General features: G+C 38.2%; 1 protein-coding gene across 2 annotated transcripts in view; it reads left to right on the top strand.

The window, feature by feature from the left end:
* Positions 1–24,519, top strand: part of LOC139754681 (uncharacterized) — a 422,992-nt gene extending 398,473 nt beyond the window's left edge. For both annotated transcript variants that reach the window (XM_071672238.1, XM_071672237.1), the window contains exon 8: positions 1,779–24,519. In XM_071672238.1, the coding sequence (XP_071528339.1) occupies positions 1,779–1,934 (156 nt within the window). In that variant the 3' untranslated portion in view covers positions 1,935–24,519. The remainder of the gene's footprint in view (positions 1–1,778) is intronic.
* Positions 24,520–26,377: the final 1,858 nt, after the last annotated feature.

Here is a 26,377-nt window from a genome sequence, read left to right as displayed (position 1 = left end):
CCCTACACACAACGCCATCTGTGGCCACCCAGTAAACTAGTCTGGTGCCCGTGGCAATTTCAAGTTCTCACATAATTTTGTCCAGACTGAAGGAGGTGCCGAACCATCAGATGCCGGAAAATCGGTGGTGTACTTGTGTTTGATAAACAGTTACTTGGGTTTATCCATTGGACATGTCACATTTGCAAGCTTGGTTTGCCATTTGACTGCTATTCACTGCATTATCAGGCCTGGACATAGAGGCTGGTGTACCTCCAGCATGCCTGTTAATTTTTATAAATCCCTCATTGTAAAAAAGGCAGCTCTCTACTTTTCTCATGAAAATACTTCTCAAAGTGGCCAAGATCAACCAATCTATGTCCTAAATACTGTATACTCATCTTTTTTTTTATTTATTTTGCTTTGTCGCTGTCTCCCGCGTTAGCGAGGTAGCGCAAGGAAACAGACGAAAGAATGGCCCAACCCACCCACATACACATGTATATACATACACGTCCACACACGCAAGTATACATACCTATACATCTCACTGTACACATATATATACACACACAGACATATACATATATACACATGTAAATAATTCATACTGCCTTTATTTATTCCCATCGCCACCTCGCCACACATGAAATAGCAACCCCCTCCCCCCTCATGTGTGCTAGGTAGCGCTAGGAAAAGACAACAAATGCCCCATTCGTTCACACTCAGTCTCTAGCTGTCATGTAATAATGCACCGAAACCACAGCGCCCTTTCCACATCCAGGCTCCACACAACTTTCCATGGTTTACCCCAGACGCTTCACATGCCCTGGTACAATCCATTGACAGCACATCGACCCCGGTATACCACATCATTCCAATTCACTCTATTCCTTGCACGCCTTTCACCCTCCTGCATGTTCAGGCCCCGATCACTCAAAATCTTTTTCACTCCATCTTTCCACCTCCAATTTGGTCTCCCATTTCTCCTCGTTCCCTCCACCTCTGACACATATATCCTCTTGGTCAATCTTTCCTCACTCATTCTCTCCATGTGCCCAAACCATTTCAAAACACCCTCTTCTGCTCTCTCAACCACACTCTTTTTATTTCCACACACCTCTCTTACCCTTACATTACTTACTCGATCAAACCACCTCACACCACATACTGTCCTCAAACATCTCATTTCCAGCACATCCACCCTCCTACGCACAACTCTATCCATAGCCCACGCCTCGCAGCCATACAACATTGTTGGAACCACTATTCCTTCAAACATACCCATTTTTACTTTCCGAGATAATGTTCTCGATTTCCAAACATTCTTCAAGGCTCCCAGAATTTTTGCCCCCTCCCCCACCCTATGATTCACTTCCACTTCCATGGTTCCATCTGCTGCCAGATCCACTCCCAGATATCTAAAACACTTTACTTCCTCCAGTTTTTCTCCATTTAAACTTACCTCCCAATTGACTTGACCCTCAACCCTACTGTACCTAATAACCTTGCTCTTATTCACATTTACTCTTAACTTTCTTCTTTCACACACTTTACCAAACTCAATCACCAGCTTCTGCAGTTTCTCACATGAATCAGCCACCAGTGCTGTATCATCAGCAAACAACAACTGACTTACTTCCCAAGCTCTCTCATCCACAACAGACTGCATACTTGCCCCTCTTTCCAAAACTCTTGCATTCACCTCCCTAACAACCCCATCCATAAACAAGTTAAACAACCATGGAGACATCACACACACCCTGTATACTCATATACATATTTATTTTATTTTCCAGTGGGAAGCCTTCAGTTTGCCAGAACTAAGTAATTTTCTGCGTATCCTAGACAGAGAAGAGGAGGAATACCGATGTCAAATTCAAGACAAGTATGCTTTGCTTCGCCGACGAATTGGTAATATATTGTTTCCAAACCAGCAAGGATCCAAAGATTGAAATCTGACCTCTATTACACAACAGTATGAAACTTGTTAGCTATCTCAAATAGTTCAAAATATATTTTTGATCTGATTTTCATCCACAGTAATTAACAGCTGTTATTGTTTACTCTTTAGAGTATACCTTTCAAAACTCGGAGAATGTTAAACATTTCCTTATGTAGTTTTATATTAATCACAGTTGAATTTCAAGAGGAAAGAAAGAATTGTTGATGCTGATATTCAAGGTATGGACATATCATTTTAGTTTAAAAAAAGCACGGAACGGGTGGTGTGATTGAGCTTATGTACCCATTTCACTATCCTTTTACATTTTAAGTCAAGTGAGCCTGAACTTTATGTATGGAAGCGAATGACATGGAGCAACATGATCATTTTATCATATTTTATGTATTTGTTTATTTATTTTTACATGCTCCTTATTCTTACCAAGTCAATGGATTTTACTGACAAGCTGCTGTGGTGAGTATGATTTTGATTCTATCTACACACATATAAGATGACAACTAGTTTGCCTTTTGTCCAATTAAAGCAAGTTATGTTAATGTCATTAACACTATCGGTTCATACCATGTATCTGCATAACTTTTGTTTTGCAAATCTTATTGAAGTAATCAAAGGTCACAGATTAACATATTAAGAGGAGTATGGGGTACATGAAATTTTAGGTGTGTAAATAAGTGAAAAAAATATTATTCAGAAACTGTTGCTGCAACAGTACTAAATAACCCAAAATATATTTGCACTTCATATATTTTTAGATATGTGTGCTTTCTTTACAGTTTATATAAAACTGAGGGTATTGAAACTTTGACTGAAATATATATAGCTCTGAAATTGTATAAACAATAAACCTTTACTACCTCTTGTTAATCAACAAGTAAGTAATATTTTTCAAACAATGTAATTTTGTTTATTGCCACTTTTCCCTCTGGGTTGGAGGTAGGCTATATTACTGTTACAAAAATAATGTTTATTAACTTATCAGACAGTTTTGATTTAAAACTGTATTAGAAAATTTTCAGCCTTCATTATTCAAAAGAAAAATTAATCCTTTCATTCCTAACTGCATTAGGAAACTTGTCTACCCTAGCCTGATGAATTTTAGAAGAAATGAAGTATATAAAGAAAATCTTTAGCCATTGAAACCCATTGCATTATAGACATTTGAACCTTGATTCATTTATAAAGCATCTAAATCGTGGCATGGCGCCAACATTTAAAGCCCACACATACCCATGGCCCATTACATTATCCTTTACTTTCATTTTACTCTACTCTGCTTCGAGATTGAGTCTTCCTGTAATATAATCAAAATCACCCATCATGGACATGGTTTTCTTTTGGTAACTGAGCCTTTCAGATATATGTGTGGGCTAGTTAGAGTTGAAGGTACATAACTGGACTTTTCAAGAAATCTTGCACAGCAAAGTTAGGACTGAAAGGGTTAATACAGTATATCTTTTAATCCATATCAAGTTTTTCATTCACTTGTGTATACTAGCATACTTAACCCTATGGACACGTATTTCATTTTCAGGGCCAGTCACCTAAATATGTTATGTACATGAAAAAAAATGTTCATATGAACTTTTTCATTACTTTTTCTATTTGAAAGCTACTAATGTTTCCATTTCTGTCACTGACATTGGTTGAAGCTTATGTTTTGTGGTTGAAAATATAGTTTTATTAAACTTTTTTGAAAATATGCATAAATACATTATGCAGTGAATTGTATAATAATTGTCCCACTGAATCCCAAAAATACCAAAGATCTTCATAAGCATAACCCATGCATTTTTAATGTCATATTTCTTTATGAATACTTGCATATATGTGCATGTATACTTTTTATCTCAGGGTAAGAATGATATAAGTGTTGTAATTCAGCTTCATGTAAGGTGAATCAGTGTGCAAAGTACAGTAATGACATTTTATTACAACAAACATATGAAATGCAGTATATGCAAAATATATCCCTTCATCAAAGTTCCAGCCCCTGGATAGGTTCCTTCTAAGGGGTGGCCATGACAGAAAAGCGAGTATTAATGTACTAATATTGTTCTTAACTGTTTTGCTTAAAAATAAATCATATGTACATGAAAAAGACATATTACTTTGAAGTTTACTTAAAAGGAAAAGTAATAAAAGCAATTTTTGTGTATGTCAGTATGGCAGCACAGGTGGCATGAATGTTTAATGTTACTTTCAAATTTCCTTCCATTCACATAGATGGCAGTATATTCATTGTGGTGTTTGTTTCAAACTCTTGAGTAGTGTCATCGAAGACCACAAGTGGAAATATTTTTTGCCATCATGGAGGAAAGTCAAGCTTTGGAAATCATTCAGCTGCAGTAAATAACGTGTCCAAAGGGTTAAGGTAACAGAATTAAGAATAAAGGAAAAGAAATGATATGTTTAATGAAAATATCAGTTTACAATTTTGTATGCAACAGCCTTGTCTGATGAAACAGTCTAGCCATCATCCCAGCTTCTTTTGAAGTAGTAAGAAAAGTTGTTTCAGAGCATTTGTTTTATAGATGGATATGACCAGTGATGGTATTGAAACCAAAGAAAATTAAATGATGTTTAGACTCGGGAGAGTATTAGCCAGCTTTGTTTCTTTTTTTGTGAAAATGTGTAGTAATTGCTTTGAGTATTACATTTCCAGATTTGAATTATTTGTACAACTAGATAAGTTTTTTATTTTCTACTTTAGCTCTTTTGAAATGCATATTACATGTTCTTTAGTCACCTTTTTATTCAGGAAGTTGGCAACTTACCTAGTAGGAAATGCTTGAAAAGATGTTGCCTTAAATTCATAAGATTACTAACCTGTAATTTAATATACTTATGTTTTATAGTTGCATATTATTTAATTTTCAAATATGATCTACAGCATCAGATGCTGGACATTTTCTAGTCTGTAATTTTTTGTATTGTAGCTAATTAATTTGCAGTTTGAACAATGAAACAGTTATTAGGAAGGTGAGTATTATATAGCGCATCATAGTTTGTATTACTGATGAATAAAGATATCTCTAGCTCTAAAACAATTCATTACATTAGGAAAAACATTTTACTCATAAATCCAGTTATCATATGTAGTGGGCACTCAGAACCGGGTGGTGCATTCAGAATCCTTAGACATTTCAGTTGCAAACTTTATCATGCCAGGAAGTGTTAAAATCTCTTTAGCCACACTCTGAAGATTTCTTGAAGACTAATGCAGAGTACAATACTTTGTGAATTTTAATGTAATCAGAAATTAGCAGAATGAATGTACAAAACGCATATTCAAAGTTTAGCGTCCATTGATTATTTTTTTGTTAAAGAATTTAGATACAGCATTTCTGGGTACTGGGCATCCCCAACATTTTTTTGCTAAGCTAAGACAGCACGAGGAACTGAGGCCCTTATCAAGGCCATCACATTGTTGAAGGTCATGCTGCGGCAGATATGTGAGATGTTCCCATGGTTGTTTAATTTGTTTGTGGATCGAGTGGTTAGGGAGGTAAATGCAAGAGTTTTGGAGAGAAGGGTGAGTATGAAGTCTGTTGGGGATGAGAGGACCTGGGAAGCAAGTCAGTTGTTGTTCGCCAGTGATACAGCACTTGTGGCTCATTCGAGTGAGAAACTGCAGAGGTTGGTGACTTAATTTGGAAAAGTCCATGAAAGAAAGTTAAGTGTAAATGTGAATAAGAGCAAGGTTATTAGGTTTGGCGGGGTTGAGGGACAAGTTAGTTGGGATGTAAGTTTGAATGGAGAAAAATTGGAGGAAGTAAAGTGTTTTGACATCTGGGAGTGGACTTGGCAGCAAATGGAACCATGGAAGTAGAAGTGAGTCACAGGGTTAGGGAGTGGGTGAAGGCAAGAACGCTATCTTAATATTGTGGTGAAAATCATCCAGGAATGTAGGGTGACTAGGTGCATTATCTAAAACAAGCAGTATCTGAAAAGGCAGTTTGTTAATGCACATCGCTTCCCAACTTTTAAGAGAAAATTATGGTAAAACCAGTCCTCAGACTGTACTAGTCACAAATGCTTTGGGGGTTGAACTTCCAGATGACAGAAGTGATGATTTTGAGAGCCCTTGGTCTTGTGAATGGTACAGAAGTAGTTTAAGCTAAAATCACAAGATGTGTTACCACCAAGCAACAAGGTTAGCCTGTTATTTGCATCTTTGAATCCTGGCACAGGCATCTCTTTAACAATGTAGGTATGGTCAAACATTCTTTTCCAATACAAGCATTGTTTCATCGACATTAAAGTATTAATGAGTATTTTAAATCCCTTCCTTGATTATTCAACCTAACCATCAGGAAACATGCTAACTGTAACCTTCAAGTCTGTACAGACTTTTAACCTTCTCTTGAACCAGCATAAAACTAATGGCTATGATGCTGGTACTGGTCCTCATGCCCAAGGTCAAAACTTTCCCCATCTAAGCAATGCCACTGCTTCTCTCACTAGAAATTATGGTGGACTGCATGGATGCAGGTTCCCTTACATGCTCAAGAATTCTAACCTTATTCTTGATGATAGTCCCAGTCATAGAATGGTTCAAGGATTAATAGATGCCCAGTCTACATTAGAGTTTCACCATTCTTATTTCTTTGTTTTCTCTCCTTCACCTCTAGGGTAAGGCTTTGATGCTTCATAAGTGCACCTGCGTCAATTGCATCTCTTGCATGTTTCAGATATAATAAGGGTTATTAAAGGGGGCAACAGTTGTAGAAAAATCATTCAGCAAAGGGAGCGGCCTGTGCAAATTGGTGACAAACAGTGGAGTGTTTGTTTCGGTTTTGACACAGAGTACTCACATATGGGATAGGGAAATTATTAACGATTATATTTTGAGCTCATTCATAAGTACAGGTTTTCTTGTATTGGACGTTCATAACTTAAGGACTCCCAGTATTATACAGATAATGTGCCTATCATATATGTTGACTAAGCACAGTACTTCCTCTAGTATGACTTAGAGCCAAGAGTGATATAATGCAGACTTTTCTTGCATCTAGAATGACATTAATCAAGGAAGAACAATTAATCAAACAGCTTTGAATAAGAACAAAATATGTAGTATAGATATAATTAATTTGATTTGTGGCATTTAGAAAAAATAAAGTAGTAATATTTCAAAATTAAAATCAACATACTTCAGGTGAAAAGTATGAATAGGTAGTTTCTTTTTATTTATTCTAAATGTTAACCAAATATAGTGTTTATTCATTTATGCATAACTTACATATAACAACTGAATCTTGGGATTCTGTATGAGCTAGCCAACTTGCTTTTGTATGAGATTTATATTCAACTTGATTATTTTCTTTATACCTGGAAAAGGAAAACCATGCCTGTTATATGTCACATTAGGAGCAACAATCACTTGTTTTACTATTGGCTGTCCTTAAAAGAAATTTCAGTAGCAGACCTATTCAAAATCCTTAAAATGCCTTACAACTTATAACCATTAAATTATAGACAGCATTAACATACATAACCTTCACATGTTATCTTTATAGTTATGGACAGTAGTAAGACCTGTGAATCAGTGTACCTCATTACTTTTTAGAATTTTACTTTTTTCAAAGTTGCAAATAGTAACCAGAGGCATTGTAAAAGTATTGTTTAGTATTTCAGTTTCCAAGAACATGATGAACAAGTATTGTAACCTTTAGTTAATGAGCTAAGGCCAGTAATAACTGTAACCTCGTATATGATCTAATGCTAATTTTGACACTAGACAAAATATTTTCTTTAAAAGGACACTGGGCACCTATCATTACTTTGCTTCAGAAATAGATGTGTGATAAATACATCAGTACTTACATATACACAGGTACAGAGAGAGAACGAGAACAAAATATAGGATAACACATATACCTTACCTTCCTGTCCCAGAAGTTTCTTCTGTGGAACAGTGTTCAGGAAGCCTTCCATGTATACTATGTGGGACCCACAGGCCAAGAAGTGCAGTAATGTGTGTATGTCTTTGTGGGGTGAGTGCAAGACAACTGTGAAATAAGGCCTTAAAGCACAGACAAATAGTCATTTAAAATGTGATACTGTGGAAAACAGCATAGAAATGTTTTAGCAGTGATTGGACAAAGGATGTGAAATCCATTTATAGTGATACTATGAAAATTCTGCCTTCATCATCATAATAAACTCTACATACTGGTGAAAGGGCCCTTAGTCACCTTACCTTGTTACAGTACCATAAAAATGCTAGTTTTAAAAACCTTTCATAAAAAATATCACTAATCTGCAATAGGTATTATCCCAGTTTGAAGCCAGTTTATGTGTGTTTATGTGTGGGGGGATTATTATATCAAAAAGTAGCATTTTATGATTGGTACTTCTTGTGTGTTATTATTATACAATCCCAGGATCCTTTCTCCAGGCATCTCTGTAGCTTCACAGCTGCACTAACTTGATGGGCAGTGAAAGAATGGATTCTTTTGGAAGTTCCTATATAGTCCTATGTATATGTCAGAGTAGTAGTCTTTTGCCCATTTATTGGTATATTGCCTCCTTTTAAACTGATCAGTTAGTTTTTGTGATTTTCTAGGTGCAAAATAGAATTCCATGTAAAGTGCTGTGAAACAGCAAGCAAATAAACAGCAAAAAAATCTAAAGGTGTTATAAAGATTGTTTGATTTATTAGTAAAACTTGAGAAAAAGAAAGATCACACAAAACTGATAGATTGCAGAGGTATATTTCAAGAAAACAAGGCTTAAAGCAGGTGTTCTGAGCATGCCACATTTTCCTTCACTGGAAGAAACTCATTCATCTACAGTGCTCCGAAACTCATGCTATGGAGCCTCTTCATGCATGGCAACAATGCCTTGAATAAAGATATCAGTGAAAATATAAGGTATAAATCCCATTAAGATCTCAGGTTTTTGGGCAGTGAGTACAGTACATACATGAACTAGTTATAAGGAAATACTTAAAACAAGAGTTTGGATCATTACATTACAAACATTGGGAAATGAGAGATATAGTATAAAGCTACTTATACAATGGAATAAAAACAGTAGTGGAGTATTGGGTCCTTTCAAGGCTGGTTGTGATAGCAGAAGAGTTCAGAAAGATGGAACTTGGTGTTAAGCAAGTCGGCAAATAGATCCCAGTGGAGAAATGCCTGGAAGCTTTATAACTGGAGATGCAAATTTGTGTCAGTCATGGATGTAAGGCAAAGTACTGATCTCTTCTGTTTTAAAGAATACTCTTGTTGTTGCCTTCACCTGCTGTTGTTGCTATATCATTCTTCAGTATATTAAAAATCCCGTTGAAAGAAATAGTACTTTGTCTCATTCTAGTTAAAATGCTTGCGTATGAATTTTTATCCAATACTACAAGTGAAATCAGATTGCTTTGGTGTGAATTACTGAAAGTGCTTAGATCAAAATTGTTAAAGCTTCTGATGATTTTGACTAAATGTGTTAAATCATCCCATTCCCTAAATAGGCTAAATGAGTTATGAGTGTTCAGACAGCTCTCATAGGATTTGTTTCTCAGCATAGGAATTATTGTAGTAGCTTGCCATTGTACTATCTCTGTTTTGTCTTATTTTCAAGAATTTTGACCAAAAACAATTCATGATATTCAAGGTGGGGATGCACCAATGAATTGTAAAAAGTGAGGATTAGTTTTTCAGATAAATTCAAATGCCGTACCTATAAAATCTAAAATTTTGTTTGCCTTTTTAACTGCTGGGAATTTCTTACTTGGCTTCATATTACCAGAGGTTATTACAATTAAGTCTTTTTCCTTATTTGAATTAAGTAGCTCATACCACAGTTTGTCATTTTGTTTTTGCTGTCAAGTAAAACTTTGCAATTATTGATATCAAAAGTCATTACTTGTTATCCCAGTCAACCAATATATCTAAGTCAGCTTGTAGCTGTAAACATTCAGTTTCTGTTGTGCCTTCTCATCTGAGCTTAGTGTCAACTGTAAGCTTTGAAATCTTACAAGACAACTCATTCCCAAAGTCCTTCATATATATGAGAGAGAATTGGTCCCAAGACTAATCCCTACAGCACTCTATTTGTTAAGTCTATCTCTTGTAAGGCCTGACCATTAGTCATTACTTTTTGCTGCCTGCAAGTCCATGAATTTTCTAGCCAGTGAAGTAAGGTGCTATATGTACCATGTGAATTAGAAAATTTTTAATATTCTGTGAGGGACTTTATCAAATTTTATCTGAAAATCCAAATTAATGACAACAAACCCTTACTTTCATCAAATATGTTTATTGTATCATAAATAAGAATTTGTCAGACATTAGCATATTAGGAAATCACGGTGAAACAGTAATTAAATGGTGATTTTCTAATTGGTTACCTATCTTGCCTGAAATGTTGGTTTCCTCAAGTTTGCCAATTGTGGATATAAAGCTAATTGGGTAAAAATATTTGGAGGAATTATTACTTTTCTTGAATATCAGTGTTATATTGGCAAACTTTATCTTGCAGAATTCTTCATGTAAAGAGGGATATACTGAAAAGAGCAGGCAGGGGCCAAAGTATTTTCATTTCAGTTTCTTCCATTGTTGTTGGATAAAATTTATAAGACCTACCATGTTATTTTTTTTACTTCATTTAATGCACTTGTATTACAGCATCATGTATATTAGTATGATGTGGTTTATTTTTTGGACTTGTAATATATAAAAAGGCTTTGGTGATTTAGTACATCTAAAACTGTGAATAATACTGTTAATGATGTCACATTGACCTTTCAGAATGTTCTCTTTCTTTAATTCTTTAACGTGTTAAAATCTAAATATGGATTTAATACACTGTGTCAGATCAGCACAGAATTCTGGGGCCTTTTACTTTCACACACACACACACACGTTAGCAAGGTAATACCAGGAACAGAAAAAGAAAGGCCACATCTGCTCACATCGATTCTCTAGCTGTTATGTGTAATGCACAGCACAGCTCCCTATCCACAGCCAGGGCCCATAGAAGTTTTCATAATTTACCTCGGCCATTTCACATGCTCTGGTATAGTCTATTGACAACATGTTGACCCCAGTATACTATATCATTCCAATTTACTCTATCCTGTGCATGCTTTTCACCCTTTTGCATGTTTAGGCCCCTAATGCTCAAATTTTTTGTCACTCCATCCTTCCTTCTCCAATATGGTCTCCCCATTCTCCTTGTTCCCTTCTTCTGACACATATGTCAACCTTTCTTCACTCATTCTCTCCATATGTTACCAGACTATTTCAGCGTACCCTCTTCTGATCTCTCAACCACACACCTTTTGTTACCACACATCTCTCTTACCCTTTCATTATTTACTCGATCAAATCACCTCACACCACATAATGTCCTCAGACATTTAACTTTCAACACTTCCACCCTCCTCCACATAGCTGTATCTGTAGCCCATGCCTTGCATCTTTATAATGTTGTTGGGACTCCTTTTTCTTTAAACATAACAATTTTTGCCTTTCAAGATAACATTCTTTCCACACATTTTTCAGTGCTCCCAGAACCTTTGTGCCCTGTCCCACCATATGACTCGCTTCTACTTCCTTGGTTCCATTTGCTGCTATGTTCACTCTTAAATATCTAAAACACTTCATTTCCTACAAATTTTCTCCATTCAGACTTACACCTCATCCAACCTGCCCCTCAACCTTGCTAGACCTAATAACCTTGGTTATTTTTATATTCATATTTACTCTCACATTCCTCCTTTCACAGTCTTCCAAACTCAGTAACCAACTTTTGCAGTTTCTCACTCAAATCTGCCACCAGTGCTGTGTCATCCCTTAGAGAATGAATACTCACCCCTCTCTTCAAGACTTGTATTTACCCTTCTCACCACTCATTCTTAAAACAAATTAAATATCCATAATGACATCACACACCCCTGCCAGAGACCAACTTTTACTTGGAACCATTCACTCCTCTCTCCTATAACTCATTCATGTGCCTCACGCCCTTGATGAAAACCTAGCAGCTTTCCCTCATACCATATATTCTTAAAACCTTCCACAAGGCATCTCTATCAACCTTATCAAATGCTTTCTCCAGATCCATAAATCCCACATACAAATCCCTTTATTCTCTAAGTATTTCTCTCACACATTCTTTCAAACAAACACCTGATCCACACATCCTCTACCACTTCTGAAACCATACTGTTTCTCCCCAGTCTGATGCTCTATACATGCCTTCACCCTCTCTGTCACTATTCTCCCATACAACTTATGAGGAACACTTCACAAACTTGTACCTGTGTAGTTAGAACATTTACTTTCATCCCCCATGCCTTTATACAATAGCACTATACATGCATTCCACCAGTCTTCTGACACCTCACCATGATCCATATCCAGACACTGAAAGTCCTAACTAACCAGTCACCAACATAGTCAACCCCTTTCTTAAGAAATTCAACTGCATTACCATCCACTCCTGCTCCCTTACCACATTTCATCTTACATAAGGCTTTTGCCACCTCTTTTTTCTTGACCAAACCTCTTACCTCAACTCTTTATTTTACATACAACCCTAACCCAAACACCATATCATCAAACAGAAAAGGAGTGCAAATAATTGGGAGATATATAAGAGAGTGGCAGGAGGAAAAGAGGAAAGTGCAAAATACTTACGTTATCTCCTCAATTCAACACTACCTGTTACCACCCTTCCCATTTGCCCCCTTCATCGATGTTCTTATTTGTTTTCTTGTTTTTCACTCATTATGAACCTCCTTCCAAAACATCATATTCTCCCTGAAGCTTACTGATACTTGCTCAGCCCAACTTTTAGTTGCCCTGTTTTTCATCCCTCGCACCCTCCTCTCTTTTCTCTTGCCACTTTCTCTTATACATCCAATTATTTGCACTCCTTGCCCATAAGTAGTAAGTATTGCCCATATACCTCTCTTTTCCCTTTAGCTACCAACTTTATTTCATCAGCACACCACTCACTATCCTTTTGATATGCTTACCTCCAGTCTTATGCATCCCACGTGCCAGCTCTGCTTCCCTAAATACCTCTCATTCCTCACACACACACACACACACACACACACACACACACCTAACTTCACTTGCTTCCACCTTTTGCCATTGTACACTCAGTCTCTCCTGACATTTTTTCACACAGGTCTCTTTTCCAAGCTCATTTATTCTCACCATTCCCTTCTCACCCATAATGTTTCCTCTTTTCCAAAAACCTCTACCAGTCTTTATCCTAGGTTCCACAAAGCAGTGATCAGACATCCCACCACCTGCCCCTTTCAGTACATTTACATCCAAAAGTCTCCCTTTTGCATGCCTATTGATTTTTATGCAAGTCAGTAAGACCTGCTGACCGTCTTTTCTACTCACATATGTGTACTTGTGTATGTCATTTTTTAAACCAGGTATGCCCAGTTAACAGTCCTTTTTCCACACTTTTCTCCACAAACTGTTGACTATTTCCATTCGTAATACTGAATATCCCATGCTTCCCAATTATTTCCTATACTGCCATAGAGTTCTTGGTGTAGGAGTTGCCAGGTTGAGCACACCTTGATTGCTCTCCTTAATTTTGCTACACCAGGAACTCAGATGTGTCAGGCAAATGTTTACAAACAATGGATATTCAAATACAGAATTTGACATTGTGAACGATATACTAGAGCAGCATTTCATTGCAGACAGACAACCTCAACATGACAGCATAAAAATTTACTACAGGAACTCATTTACAACATATCAGAAGGATGAGAAGGTTGTGCAAGATATTATGACCAGAAACTGCAAGGTGACTGATGAAGACATAAAGATATCAGTCTGATAATATACAATAGTCCAAAAACATATTCGCTTGTAATGAACAATATGGTGAGATGCTGTGGGAGTTTGAATCACATCTATGTGGTCTATGAGTACTGATGCAATATTGAGGACTGTCAGCCTTACCTCATAAACTACATTGGACACATGACCTGTATCCTGAACGCCACCTCTTGTTCCATTTACAAGAAGATGGAATCAAACATCATAGACAAAAGCATGGAGCAAGACCAATGAGGGCCATTTTAGTGAATAACACCAAAATCATCGTTAGCTGCAGTGATCGGAGGAGACTACAGATATTAGAAGCCATTCATATTAGAGAAAAAGCACTATCATCAACATCCATATAAATGTAACCACTACCCTACAGCTCTTTGATAGGACATAGATCTAATTTCATTGTAGGACAAATGGGACACATCACTGACACATCACAAATTACCGAGTGCACCATAGATATGGTGCACTCAGACAGGAGGAATGCGTCACTGACCCATGCGATCCTTGGTTACGAAGGTCAAAGAAAATCAAACGAACCTGACCTGACCTAAACTCCACACCAGGACAATAATGGTCTCGCTTGGCCCAACTTAGTATACTTAGTGGTGGACTGTCTATATTTGTAACTTGTTTGATTTTGTTCTGTGTTTCCTTAACTGTAAGTTTATCTATATTTCTTTTTCCATATTTTGTATTTAGATTGTAACTCATACTACTCATCATGATATTGTTAATTTGTATTGCTTTTAGTGTTTTCCCATACTTTTATGTGCTGTACATGTACTGTGGTTTTTCTTGAGTGTGTTTCTTCTATACATTTTGTTTGCATTTTATGATTCATATCCAAGTTTGGTGTTGCAGTTTTTTCTCGTTCTTAGAGATTCCTGATGATGCCTCTGTGAAGGTGAAAGCTTGATTGAAATAAAATGGATAATTTTGGACAACTGGTGTTTGAGCACTTGCCGAATGGTAGAATAATGTTGTGAAAATTAGAGAACATGAGAACTAAGATTGATAACTTTAATTATGCTGTCATATTCAGTTCTGTTGTCAGTGAAAGAGAAAAGAGAGGCGTTTGGAAGATACTTACAAGGAAGGAGTGAAAATGACTACGAGATGTATAAAAGAAAGTGGAAGGAGGTCAAGAGGAAGGTGCAAGGGTTGAAAAGTAGGTCAAATGAGAGTTGGGGGTGAGAGAGTATCATTAAACTGTAGGGAGAAGAAAAAGATGTTTTGGAAGGAGGTAAATAACGTGCAAAAGACTAGAGAACAAATAGGAACAAATGAAGGGGGCAAGGGGGGAAATGATAACAGGTAGTGATGAAGTAAGGAGATGGAGTGAGTATTTTGAAGGTTTGTTGAATGTGTTCAATAAAAGAGTGGCAGATGTAGGGTGTTTTGGTTGGGGCGCTGTGGAAAGTGAGAGGGTCAGGGAAAGTGGTTTGGTTAAGAGAGAAGTGGTAGTGAAGGCTTCGCAGAAGATGAAATCCAGCAAGGCAGCAGGTTTGGATGGTATTGCAGTGGAATTTATTAAGAACGAGTGTGACTGTGTTGTTGGTTGGTTGGTAAGGATATTAATTGTATGTGTGGATCATGGTGAAGTGCCTGAGGATTGGCAGAATGCATGCATAGTGCCATTGTACAAAGGCAAAGGGGATAAAGTTGAGTGTTCAAACTACACAGGCATAAGTTGGTTGAGTATTCCTGGGAAATTGTATGGGAGGGTATTGATTGAGAGGGTGAAGGCATGTACAGAGTATCAGATTGGGGAAGAGCAGTGTGGTTTCAGAAATGGTAAAGGATGTGTGGATCAGGTGTTTGCTTTGAAGAATGTATGTGAGAAATACTTATAAAAACATGGATTTGTATGTAGTATTTATGGATCTGGAGAAGGCATTTGATAGGGTGGATAGAGATGCTTTGTGGAAGGTTTTAAGAGTATATGGTGTAGGAGGTAAGTTGCTAGAAGCAGTGAAAAGTTTTTACCAAGGATGTAAGGCATGTGTACAAGTAAGAAGAAAGGAAAGTGATCGGTACCCAGTGAATGTTGGCATGTGGCAGGGGTGTGTGATGCCTCTATGGTTGTTTAATTTGTTTTTGGAGAGGGGCAAGTATGCTGTCTGTTGTGAATGAGAGGGCTTGGGAAGTGAGTTAGTTGTTGTTCGCTGATGATACAGCACTGGTGGCTGATTTGGGTGAGAAACTGCAGAAGTTGGTGACTGAGTTTGGTAAGATGTGTGAAAGAAGAAAGTTGAGAATAAATGTGAATAAGAGTAAGGTTATTAAGCTCAGTAGGGTTGAGGGACAAGTTGATTGGGAGGTAAGTTTGAATGGAAAAAAAAATGTAGGAAGTGAAGTGTTTTAGATATCTGGGAGTGGACTTAGCAGCGAATGGAACCATGGAAGCAGAAGTGAGTCACAGGGTGGGGGAGGGAGCGAAGGTTCTGGGAGAGTTCAAAAATGTGTTGAAGGTGAGAACGTTATCATGGAGAGCAAAAATGGATATGTTTGAAGGAATAGTGGTTCCAACAATGGTATATGGTTGCGAGGCATGGGTTATAGATAGTGCTGTGCTGAGGAGGGTGGATGTGTTGGAAATGAAATGTTTGAGGACAATATGTGGTGTGATGTGGTTTGACCAAGTAAGTAATGAAAGGGTAAGAGAGATATGTGGTAATAAAAAGAGTGTGGTTGTGAGAGCGGAAGAGGGTGTGTTGAAATGGTTTGGACACATGGAGAGCATGAGATAGGAAAGATTTAGAAAGAGGATATATGTGTCAGAGGTGGAGGGAAGAAGTAGAAGCAGAAGACCAAATTGGAGTGAAAAAGATTTTGAGTGATCGGGGCCTGAACATACAGGAGGGTGAAAGGCGTGCAAGGAATAGAGTGAATTGGAACTATGTAGTGTACCGGGGTCGATGTGCTGTCAGTGGATTGAACCAGGGCATGTGAAGTGTCTGGGGTAAATCATGAAAAGGTCTATGGGGCCTGGATGTGGAAAGGGAGCTGTGGTTTCAGTGCATTACACATGACAGCTAGAGACTGAGTGTGAACGAATGTGGACTTTTTTGTCTGTTCCTGGCACTGCCTTGCTGGAGGGGGGGCTGGGATGGTATTCCGTGTGTGGCAGGGTGGTGACGAGAATGGATGAAGGCAGCAAATATGGATATGTACATGTGTATATATGTATATGCCTGTGTATGTATATGTGCATGTGTGGGTGGTTTATGTGTATACATGTGTATGTGGGTGCGTTGGGCCATTCCTCATCTGTTTCTTTGCGCTACCTCGTTAACGCAGGAGACGGCAGTTAAGTATAATAGATAAATAAATATATATGTGTGTGTGTGTGTGCTTTACATGAAGGCTCCTGTCATGCATATTAGTCCACATCAAGGCCGTGCCTTAATTGAAATATAGAGAGGATTATGAACGGGGAAAAGACACAACGGAAAGTATTTATCAATTCTGGAGGAAATGAAAAACCTGTCTTTTGAAATGCATCAGGTTATAGTTATTGGGAAAGATTTATGAGGGTAGAGAGTTCCAAAGTTTCAAGTTGTAGCAAAAGAAACAGTAATCTGAACAGCCCACCCTCGAGTTGCCAACAGCCATACAGTAATCATGTGACACAGCACACAAGCAGCTAGCTCTTGGGAGCAAAAACCAAAGTAATACTTATAAAAGAGGGAAAGTGAACCAACATTGTGTTGTAGGGGAAGCGGGTCAAGTTTTGAAGTTAGCCAATGAGAGTTTATTAGTCAACTACGTTTGATCCAACTCTGTCAAGGTAGAATGCAGAGTTGAAATCGCCCCAGATGTGAGAGGAGTACTCCGTACAAGGATGAATCAATCCTTTTTATAAATGGAGCAGCCATTCAGAAGCAAAAAATTTTGACATCTAAACGGGACTCCCAGTTTCTTATAGGTAGACATAGATATTTCTGTAATATGGGGTTTCAAGAAAGAGTAGCTCTTACAGTAATACCAAGTAATTTGATTGAGTAAAGAAGTGGAATTACAGAACCAACAAAGGAGAGAGGAAATTTATGAGGAACTTTCAATAGAGAGTTGGGGAGAAGTTGGAACTTAGAGGTTTTAAACTTTTGTGATCCCACTGAAATATCCTGTCCAAGTCTTAGTTTACTGTGAAGCATTGTGTCAAGACAAGACTTAGAGTGAGAGAAAAAGGGGAATTGAAGGATATGTAGGAATGCAGTACCAAGCTGTTCGTATATGAGTGCATGTGGTTATTTGTGGAAGAGAGGAAATCATTGATAAAAAGAAGAAAAATTGTAAGGGACACCACTGTTGATGGAGAAAGAGGGTAGGCTGGTACTTCAGCAACCATAGAGATAGATTGGCCTGAGAGGAAGCTAGATATAAGGAAGCACAGTAGGGGAGCTTAGAGGTAAGACTCAGATGCCACAACCTGTAAGAACTTTGGATATGTCAAGGGCAGCCACACAGGATTCCCCAGATCTTACAGGGATGATAACCAGAGATTAGTAAGATAGGAAATAATATCACCAGTGGATCATAGAGAGTCAAGATGTTTAAGAATATAGGAGTTGAGGAGGGTTTCAAAGACTATGGAAATGGTAGATTTCAAAGCAACAGGACGTTAGTTCAAGGGGGTTAAAATATTCATCATTCTTAGGAATGGGAAGTACTGACATGCTTCCAGGAAGGAAAAGTTATGGTTTTTAAACAGAAATGGAGCAGATGAGCAAGCACATATGCAAGTTTAGAGTCAGACACTTTCAGTACATAGGGATGCATGCCATTTGGACCATAAGCTTCACTCGTGTCCAGTGAGAGAAGTTTTTTTTGGACAATCTATAAAGCGATTATGGGATCAGTAAGAGGAACATCATGGGGTGAAGAAATGTTCGAGTTACCCAAGGTAGAGGAGATACAGAAACTAAAGAGAGTTGCTTTGTCTTTGGGAGAGACAGCTATAGCACTGTCTTAACTGAAAAGTGAAGGAAAGGTAGAGCAACAGAAGTTTTTAGTGATGCCATTGGCTTAAGACCAGAAAGACTTATCAGTGGATGACAAGGAGAGGTTATCGCACTTCCTTTGAATAAAAGAATACTTTGCCATGTGGATAATGTACTTGCAGTGATAAATGCTGAATGGGAGTTGTAGGAAGGGAAGTTTTTCCAAGCCTGATATGTGTGATCCCTAGCTTGAATGGCCCTAGAACAAGAACAGTTGAACCAACTATTGAAAGAAGAGATCATCTTGAAGAAAGAGGAGATAAATGCTTCCTTGCCCACAACATTAACCTCTGCTGTGTGTTTGGTGAAGACCGAAGCATTACCACATGAGACTGATTTACCGAAGGAAAGTCAGAAAAGAATTTTTGTAAGTTATTCCAGTCAGCTTTGTTGAGGTAACAATACTTATGCTTACAAGGGCCTGATGTAGGGGGAGGTACATGGATTTGCAGCAAAGGTGCATGATGTCATTATTTTTTTTTTTTCATTTTGCTTTGTCGCTGTCTCCCGCGTTTGCGAGGTAGCGTAAGGAAACAGATGAAAGAAATGGTCCAACCCACCCCCATACACATGCATATACATACACGTCCACACACACAAATATACATACCTATACATCTCAATGCACACATATATATATACACACACAGACACATACCTATATACCCATGCACACAATTCACACTGTCTGCCTTTATTCATTCCCATCGCCACCTCGCCACACATGGAATACCATCCCCCTCCCCCCTCGTGTGCGAGGTAGCGCTAGGAAAAGACAACAAAGGCCCCATTCGTTCACACTCAGTCTCTAGCTGTCATGCAATAATGCCCGAAACCACAGCTCCCTTTCCACATCCAGGCCCCACACAACTTTCCATGGTTTACTCCAGACGCTTCACATGCCTTGATTCAATCCACTGACAGCACGTCAACCCCGGTATACCACATCGATCCAATTCACTCTATTCCTTGCCCACCTTTCACCCTCCTGCATGTTCAGGCCCCGATCACTCAAAATCTTTTTCACTCCATCTTTCCACCTCCAATTTGGTCTCCCACTTCTCTTCTCTTCCTCCGACACATATATCCTCTTGGTCAATCTTTCCTCACTCATTCTCTCCATGTGCCCAAACCATTTCAAAACACCCTTTTCTGCTCTCTCAACCACGCTCCTTTTATTTCCACACGTCTCTCTTACCTTTACATTACTTACTCGATCAAACCACCTCACACCACACATTGTCCTCAAACATCTCATTTCCAGCACATCCACCCTCCTGCGCACAACTCTGTCCATAGCCCACGCCTCGCAACCATTATGGCTGTTTGATTTGTTTATGGATGGTTGGTGGGGGAAGTAAATGCAAGGGGCTTGGAGAGAGGAGCAAGTATGCAATTTGAGGGGGTAAGGGGGACTGGGAAGCAAGTCAGTTGTTGATTTTGCTAATGACACAACACTGATGGGAGATTTGAGTGAGAAACTGCAGAAGTTGGTGTCTTAGTTTGGAGAGAATGTGAAAAGTGGTAGTTTAGAGTAAATGTGATTAAGAGCAAGTTTATTAGGTTCAGGAGAGCAGATGGGCAGGTGAGTTGGATGGCAAGGTTGATTGAAGAAAATTTGGAAGAAATGGAATGTTTTTTATACCTGGGAGTGTATGTGGTAGTGATTGGTCCCTTGGTAGGGAATTGGATCATAGGATGAGTGGGGGTATGAAGGGTCTGAGATCATTGAGTAATGTGTGAAAAGAGAGGTCATTATCAAGGAAGGTGAAAACAGGTATGTTTGGAGGTGTGAATACGAGGCATAGTCTTAAAGATGTCAAAGCATGGAGAAGAGTGAATGTGTTAGAAATGAAATGTGTGAGGAGGGTTGATCAAGTATGTAAGCGAGTGAGGTGTGGTAATAAGAAGAGTTTGGTTGAGAGAGCTGAAGAGGGTGTGCTGGAATGGTCTTACATACAGAAAGAAGAAAGAGGCAAGGTTGACAAAGAGAATACATGTGTCAGAAGTGGAAGGTACAAGGAGAGGGGGAAGACCAAAATGGAGATTAAAGGATGGAGTACACAAGATTTTGAATTCTCGGAGTCAGAAAATGCAGGAAGGTGAAAGGTGTGGATGGGATATATGTACTTTTATATTGGTATGCGAATGGAACAGAATGACAGAGGACATGGTTAATGCAAACAGTATACATATATGTAAGAGTTTGTGTGATAATAGAGAATGTTCAAGAATGGGGCCCCATAAGTTTAAATCTTCCTCCTCATACAGTACAGATAGGTGATTGTAGTACTTTAGTAATTCATCTTATTCCATGCATGTGTGTCACCCACCTGAGGGTTCAGGCTACAGTTGCTCAAAGCTTCCTTCACTCTATCTTTCCATCTCTTCCTCAGTCCCCTTTTCCCCCTTTCCTGGATGCAGACTAACCCTCACCTTGAACCACTAACCCTAATTCTTTCCTACTCATACACATGCTTTACTGTTCTGGTAGAGTTTTCATTAATTTTAAACTTTTTATTTACCCATTGTATTTTTTCCTGCCATTTCTCACATTAGCAAGGCAGCATCAAGAACAGAGGACTGAGCCTTAGAGTGAAAATCCTCTCTTGGCCCCCTTCTCTGTTCCTTTTTCTGGAAAATTAATAACTGGAGGGGAGTATTTTCAAATACTTGACACTACCCTCCATAGAAATGATAAAAATTGGTTAGCCAACTTCACTCATGTTTTTCAAAAAGGTTTAACCTCCAAAATTATCAAGTTCTACAATGACAGTTGTTTCTCCCACCCTCTTCATGACCTCCCATCACCTGCAGACCGTAGTGTGAAAGCCCTCTCTTATGTAGACTTCCTCATGATCATATCACAGCACCCTGACACTTCCTAAGGAACAATATGCAACACTACATCATGCAAAATTGTCTGCACCGCTACAGAAATCCAGAAACCCTCTTAACCCTTGACACACATAAATCCAACCTGCACCCTTGCATCACCTTGAATAGTCAGTTACTCTACTCGACAAAACCCTTACATAGTGGATATCAAATTTGACACTAGCATGACATTTACTCCCAACAACAAACATCAGTACAAAGATCAGACTTTAAAGCCAAATTAACAAGAAAAAATCCTTAAGTATCTTCCCACATATAATTGATCCATTTCACCTTAACACCACACCTTCCTTATCCCCTACCTTCAAAAGTAAATATAATAAAGCTGTAACTACACAAACAAAGCACTTGGAACAATCACTGCTGTCTAGCAACTACAGACATTCAGTACTAGCCCAATGAAACAAAATAACTTCCAGTACCGTCTCTCCTCATTATATGTATTTGGCACTTTATTGCAGCAGCACCAGATCCTTCCCTTTCAAACCATCTCAGACCAGTCATCACCCTCCATTGTAGAAATAAAAGGTTACCCCTGCTTCAGTTTCTTACATCCAATGATTACAGATCTCTTTCTCAGCAAAGACAACTTTGACAAAACATATACATGGTGTTATGACCCAACAAGAATTAAACATCCACTCTCCTAATAATTTCAAACAACACTCCACCAGACATACATCCATTTGAAACCACTCCACAGGCAGATATCATTTACTCTCTCATTTGTATTCTTAACACCACCCATTTTTCCAGCATTACAAACCACAGCTCATCATATCGCAACATTCATTTTGTCTAAGATGCAACTTCCACACAGTTGGTACTCAATTGTCTTATGCTCTTCCCACAAAGGCCTATGTACACCTTCCTGTGCACTCAAGGAGATCTTGTGGTAGGAATTTTAAGGTAAAAGTATATTATCTTTCCTGCCTTGGTAAGGTTGCATCAACAATAGATGAACAGTGGCTTCATTTGCACATATCCAGTCTGTAGCTGTCATTTATAATAAGCAAAGAAGCATGCAAGAAATTATAAAAGGGAGGGATAAGGCATTAGCTCTTGGACAGAATTTCAACAGTCTCTACAACAAAGCTACAAGAGAGGTTTTATGATGTCTTCAATGAGATAGTTGCTAGATGCATAGCAATATAGAAAAGGAAGAATTTTTTGTATAATAATGGAGGAAATGATAAAAGTGAAACGGTCATTTGGTCTTCATAAAAAATAAGACTAAGGAATATATGTACAAGAATTAGAAGAAAACAAAAGAAATTATATGGATAGCATATCGTACAAAGCTAAGGAACACCCAGAATGATAATTGAAAAATTAATGATTATAAACTTTGTAAACCCCTTCAGTGCTGACCAGAGTAAAAAAGGTGTCTCCAGAATATGTAAAGTCTGAAATATTAAAAATGTAATATGCGCCATGTAAACAGCTGTAGCTATTAAAATGTACTGCATCATAGACATTTATACCTTGCCATGGTGCTAGGCATTTGAATTTTGACAAAGAAGCATGCCACTTGAATGCAGCATGTACCCAGCAATCCTGTACACCATCGTCTTTTCTCACTTTGCTATGTTTGGAGATTGTGAAAGTCTCCCTCTAATACCATATTCAAAATCACTTTATTTCATGATTTCCTGATATCAAATTGGATCCTGGTCTCCGTCATCCTTACTGGAGGTTGCATGGGCTTCCATTCCCAGCCAGGACCCCTTTGATAAAAATTCTGTACTGAGTTTTCATACATACATCTACAGCAATTTTACAAGAAAATTCTGTTAATAGTCTGGGATGAACATTATAAATGAGTATTCTTTATTTACCAGTACTGTATATATGTTTGGTTTCTGCATGAGGAGAGGTTGACATCTGGTGAGTGCCTCCTAAAGTTAGTAGTAGTGACTTATAAATTTGGTGTTCAGTCAGATCAGGTCACACTTTTTCTACTCTTTCAAATATTAGGTTCTTCACTCTTGATTGAAAGTCCAACAAACTGTTTAACGGCTCTTTACTTTGTTGCATCATTCTTGATAGTACATATGCTTAACTCATTCATTCATTAGGCTTTCTTAGGAGCTAAAGCTGTTTCACCATTTTTAAGTTGTATTATAATCTCTGACTTTACAATAGAGTTAACACCTTGCCAGGCTTCCTTATTGGACATTCTACACTTATGAAAATACTTGAAGGTGGACACTTTGGATGAGCTTCTGTCAGTTCTAAAGAGAAGTTAACTGTTGTATTGTTTTCTCACATGCTACACAGTGTGGCAGTATAAAAGATGTTTTCCATTACTTCTGTGCATAGGAAAGAAAAAATGCATGGTGCACTTGTAAGCTAGCACATTTAACTTAAGCCTCTTACTCTAGCAGTCATAATATCCATGGTCACCGAGTGTGGGATACAGTATTCTCAGATGTTGGAAATATATATCTTCATAAGTTTTTGATACGAGGACACTGATTTTTTCTTTAACATAATGATATACAACTCAACCTGGTGTGGCATTTTTTACATGTGTTGTATAACACTGATCAACAAATTTTGTGTTCTTTTATGTTTCAGAGATGAAATGTGTTTTCCTTTATGGATTTTGGGATGCTGGGCACAAAAACCAAGAAAACATTTGAATAGTCATGGTCTTTAAGGAAAATTCATTATCACACATTTAACATGCAGGGGATAAGGTACCAAAAGTCATTGTGCGCCGATACCACAAACATTAAAACTACCTTGTTCTTAGTTTTATTGTTACAACAAGGGGTCCATATGACTTTTGACATGCATAGTGACCAAATCTCTCTCTCTCTCTCTCTCTCTCTCTCTCTCTCTCTCTCTCTCTCTCCTCTCTCTCTCTCTCTCTCTCTCTCTCTCTCTCTCTCATATGCATTGTCATTTTAGTTTCTTTGATTGCAAGTAGTTTCGGGTGCTAAAAGGTGTTAATGTGAAAATGGTTTTGTCGTTTGAGGCTCAAGTGTTTTTGGTGGAACAGTTTTTATGTTGTGCAGACCAGTAAATAGATGAAGTGCAACAGAAGTTTGTTGAAAATTATCTTGACACTCTAGTACCATACCCCAATACAGTGTGCTGGTTAATTGCCAAGTTTCGTGAAACTGGATCAGTTGCAGATGCTTCAAGATTAGGCTGGCTGGCAATAGTAACAGAGAACATATCCTATATTTCGGATCACATAATGCAAAGCCCTAAAGAATCCATTCCCAAATTGTTAATGCAAGCATCTTGTACAGTACTTATATTAATGTACTGAGACTTTTTTAATATACTCGTCGTCTGCAGTAGGTGTAGTGATTTTTGTTTTACCCAGAACTACACACTATATTGATGATACAGGGTACAGATACTGGGTTACCTTGATTAAATGCAATGCCTCTTTGCCTGTTGTTTTTGTACAAGTCCTGGAGCATCTCTCATAACTGCCCAATAGTAGTCTTCTAACATTGCTGAACTCCATTAACTGTGGTACTGTGTCTGTATTGTTAAGATGCTTGATGATATTATTCTCTGTACTCATTGTTCACTGTGCTGCAGTAAGCCAGAAAAAAAATTAAAAAGTGGAGAAAATGTATCTTTAAAGACATATTGCAGCCCATTACCTGACAGGATGATAAGAGGTTTTCCACAATTTCCATGTAGTTGTCAGTCTTGATATTCCTTTGAATTTTGGTTGCTACCAGCCAGAAAGTTCTACATAAAGAATGCAATCAAACTGCTCATCTCTGAAGAGATCATGTTTCTGTGAACTGTCGAAAACACCCTCCTTGTTTTTCGCTTCACTGATCCTTGGGAATTTTCCATCAAGATACCTAAATGCTGGTCCATTTTTATCCATAGCCGTAACAAAGTTCATAAGGATTAATTCGATGTGCATAGGTAGTAGTAAAATCTTGCTGGATTCTATCAGTGGTGGGTGCTGCACATTCTTTGCTCCAGGTTCTAGCAACTTTGAGAATCCCAGTACCTCTTGTTGTAATGGAAAGTCTTTGCTCGACAGCCCCATTCACACAGGAAGCAGCAAAACTTCATGTATCCCTGCTGTCGTCCAAACAAGATAGCAGCAACCTTTAAGTCACCACAAAGCTACAAATGGTATTCCTCATAGTTTACTCAGTTCAAAATATGCCTCATGTTATTCCTTCATATTGACTGCCTTATCCACTGGAAATGACTTCAACACATTGCCATTATGCAGCAGACCAGGTTTAGACTTTGATAAGTCTCTGAACAGTCTCCATTCCTTACGGTTATGATTAATATTGATGGCTGAATGAGACCATCTATATAGTTGCAGGTCTGTAGGTTACCTTCCATCTTAAAGAATGGAGTGAAATCTTTGAGGGGGACACAAAACACAGATACTGTCACATTTTCATCAAGGAAATTCCACTGTTGCCGTCTCAGGCCCGACAGGTCTCCTATACTTTTCAGCAGTTCCAGATCTCTGACAAGGTTGCTTAATTCATTCTGAATGATCCTGATTGGTTCAGCAGATGGTACATTAGGTGCAATATCAGGATCTCTTGGTGGTGATGGCTCATGTTTCACAAATTTCATCCTGTTCATCCTCCAATACTGGGGAAAATGAGTCTGGGGGTTCCAGAATGGGAAGGCCTTCACCATAGTGTAAAGGGCACATAGCTGTTGGTATATTCTGACAGCTTAAGGTCCACATTTTCCTG

Source organism: Panulirus ornatus, chromosome 17 (genome assembly GCF_036320965.1).
Source record: "Panulirus ornatus isolate Po-2019 chromosome 17, ASM3632096v1, whole genome shotgun sequence".
In the NCBI taxonomy this organism is placed as follows: Eukaryota; Metazoa; Arthropoda; class Malacostraca; order Decapoda; family Palinuridae; genus Panulirus; species Panulirus ornatus.
Note: the sequence above shows the minus strand (reverse complement) of the source record. Positions and strands in the feature narration are given on the sequence as shown.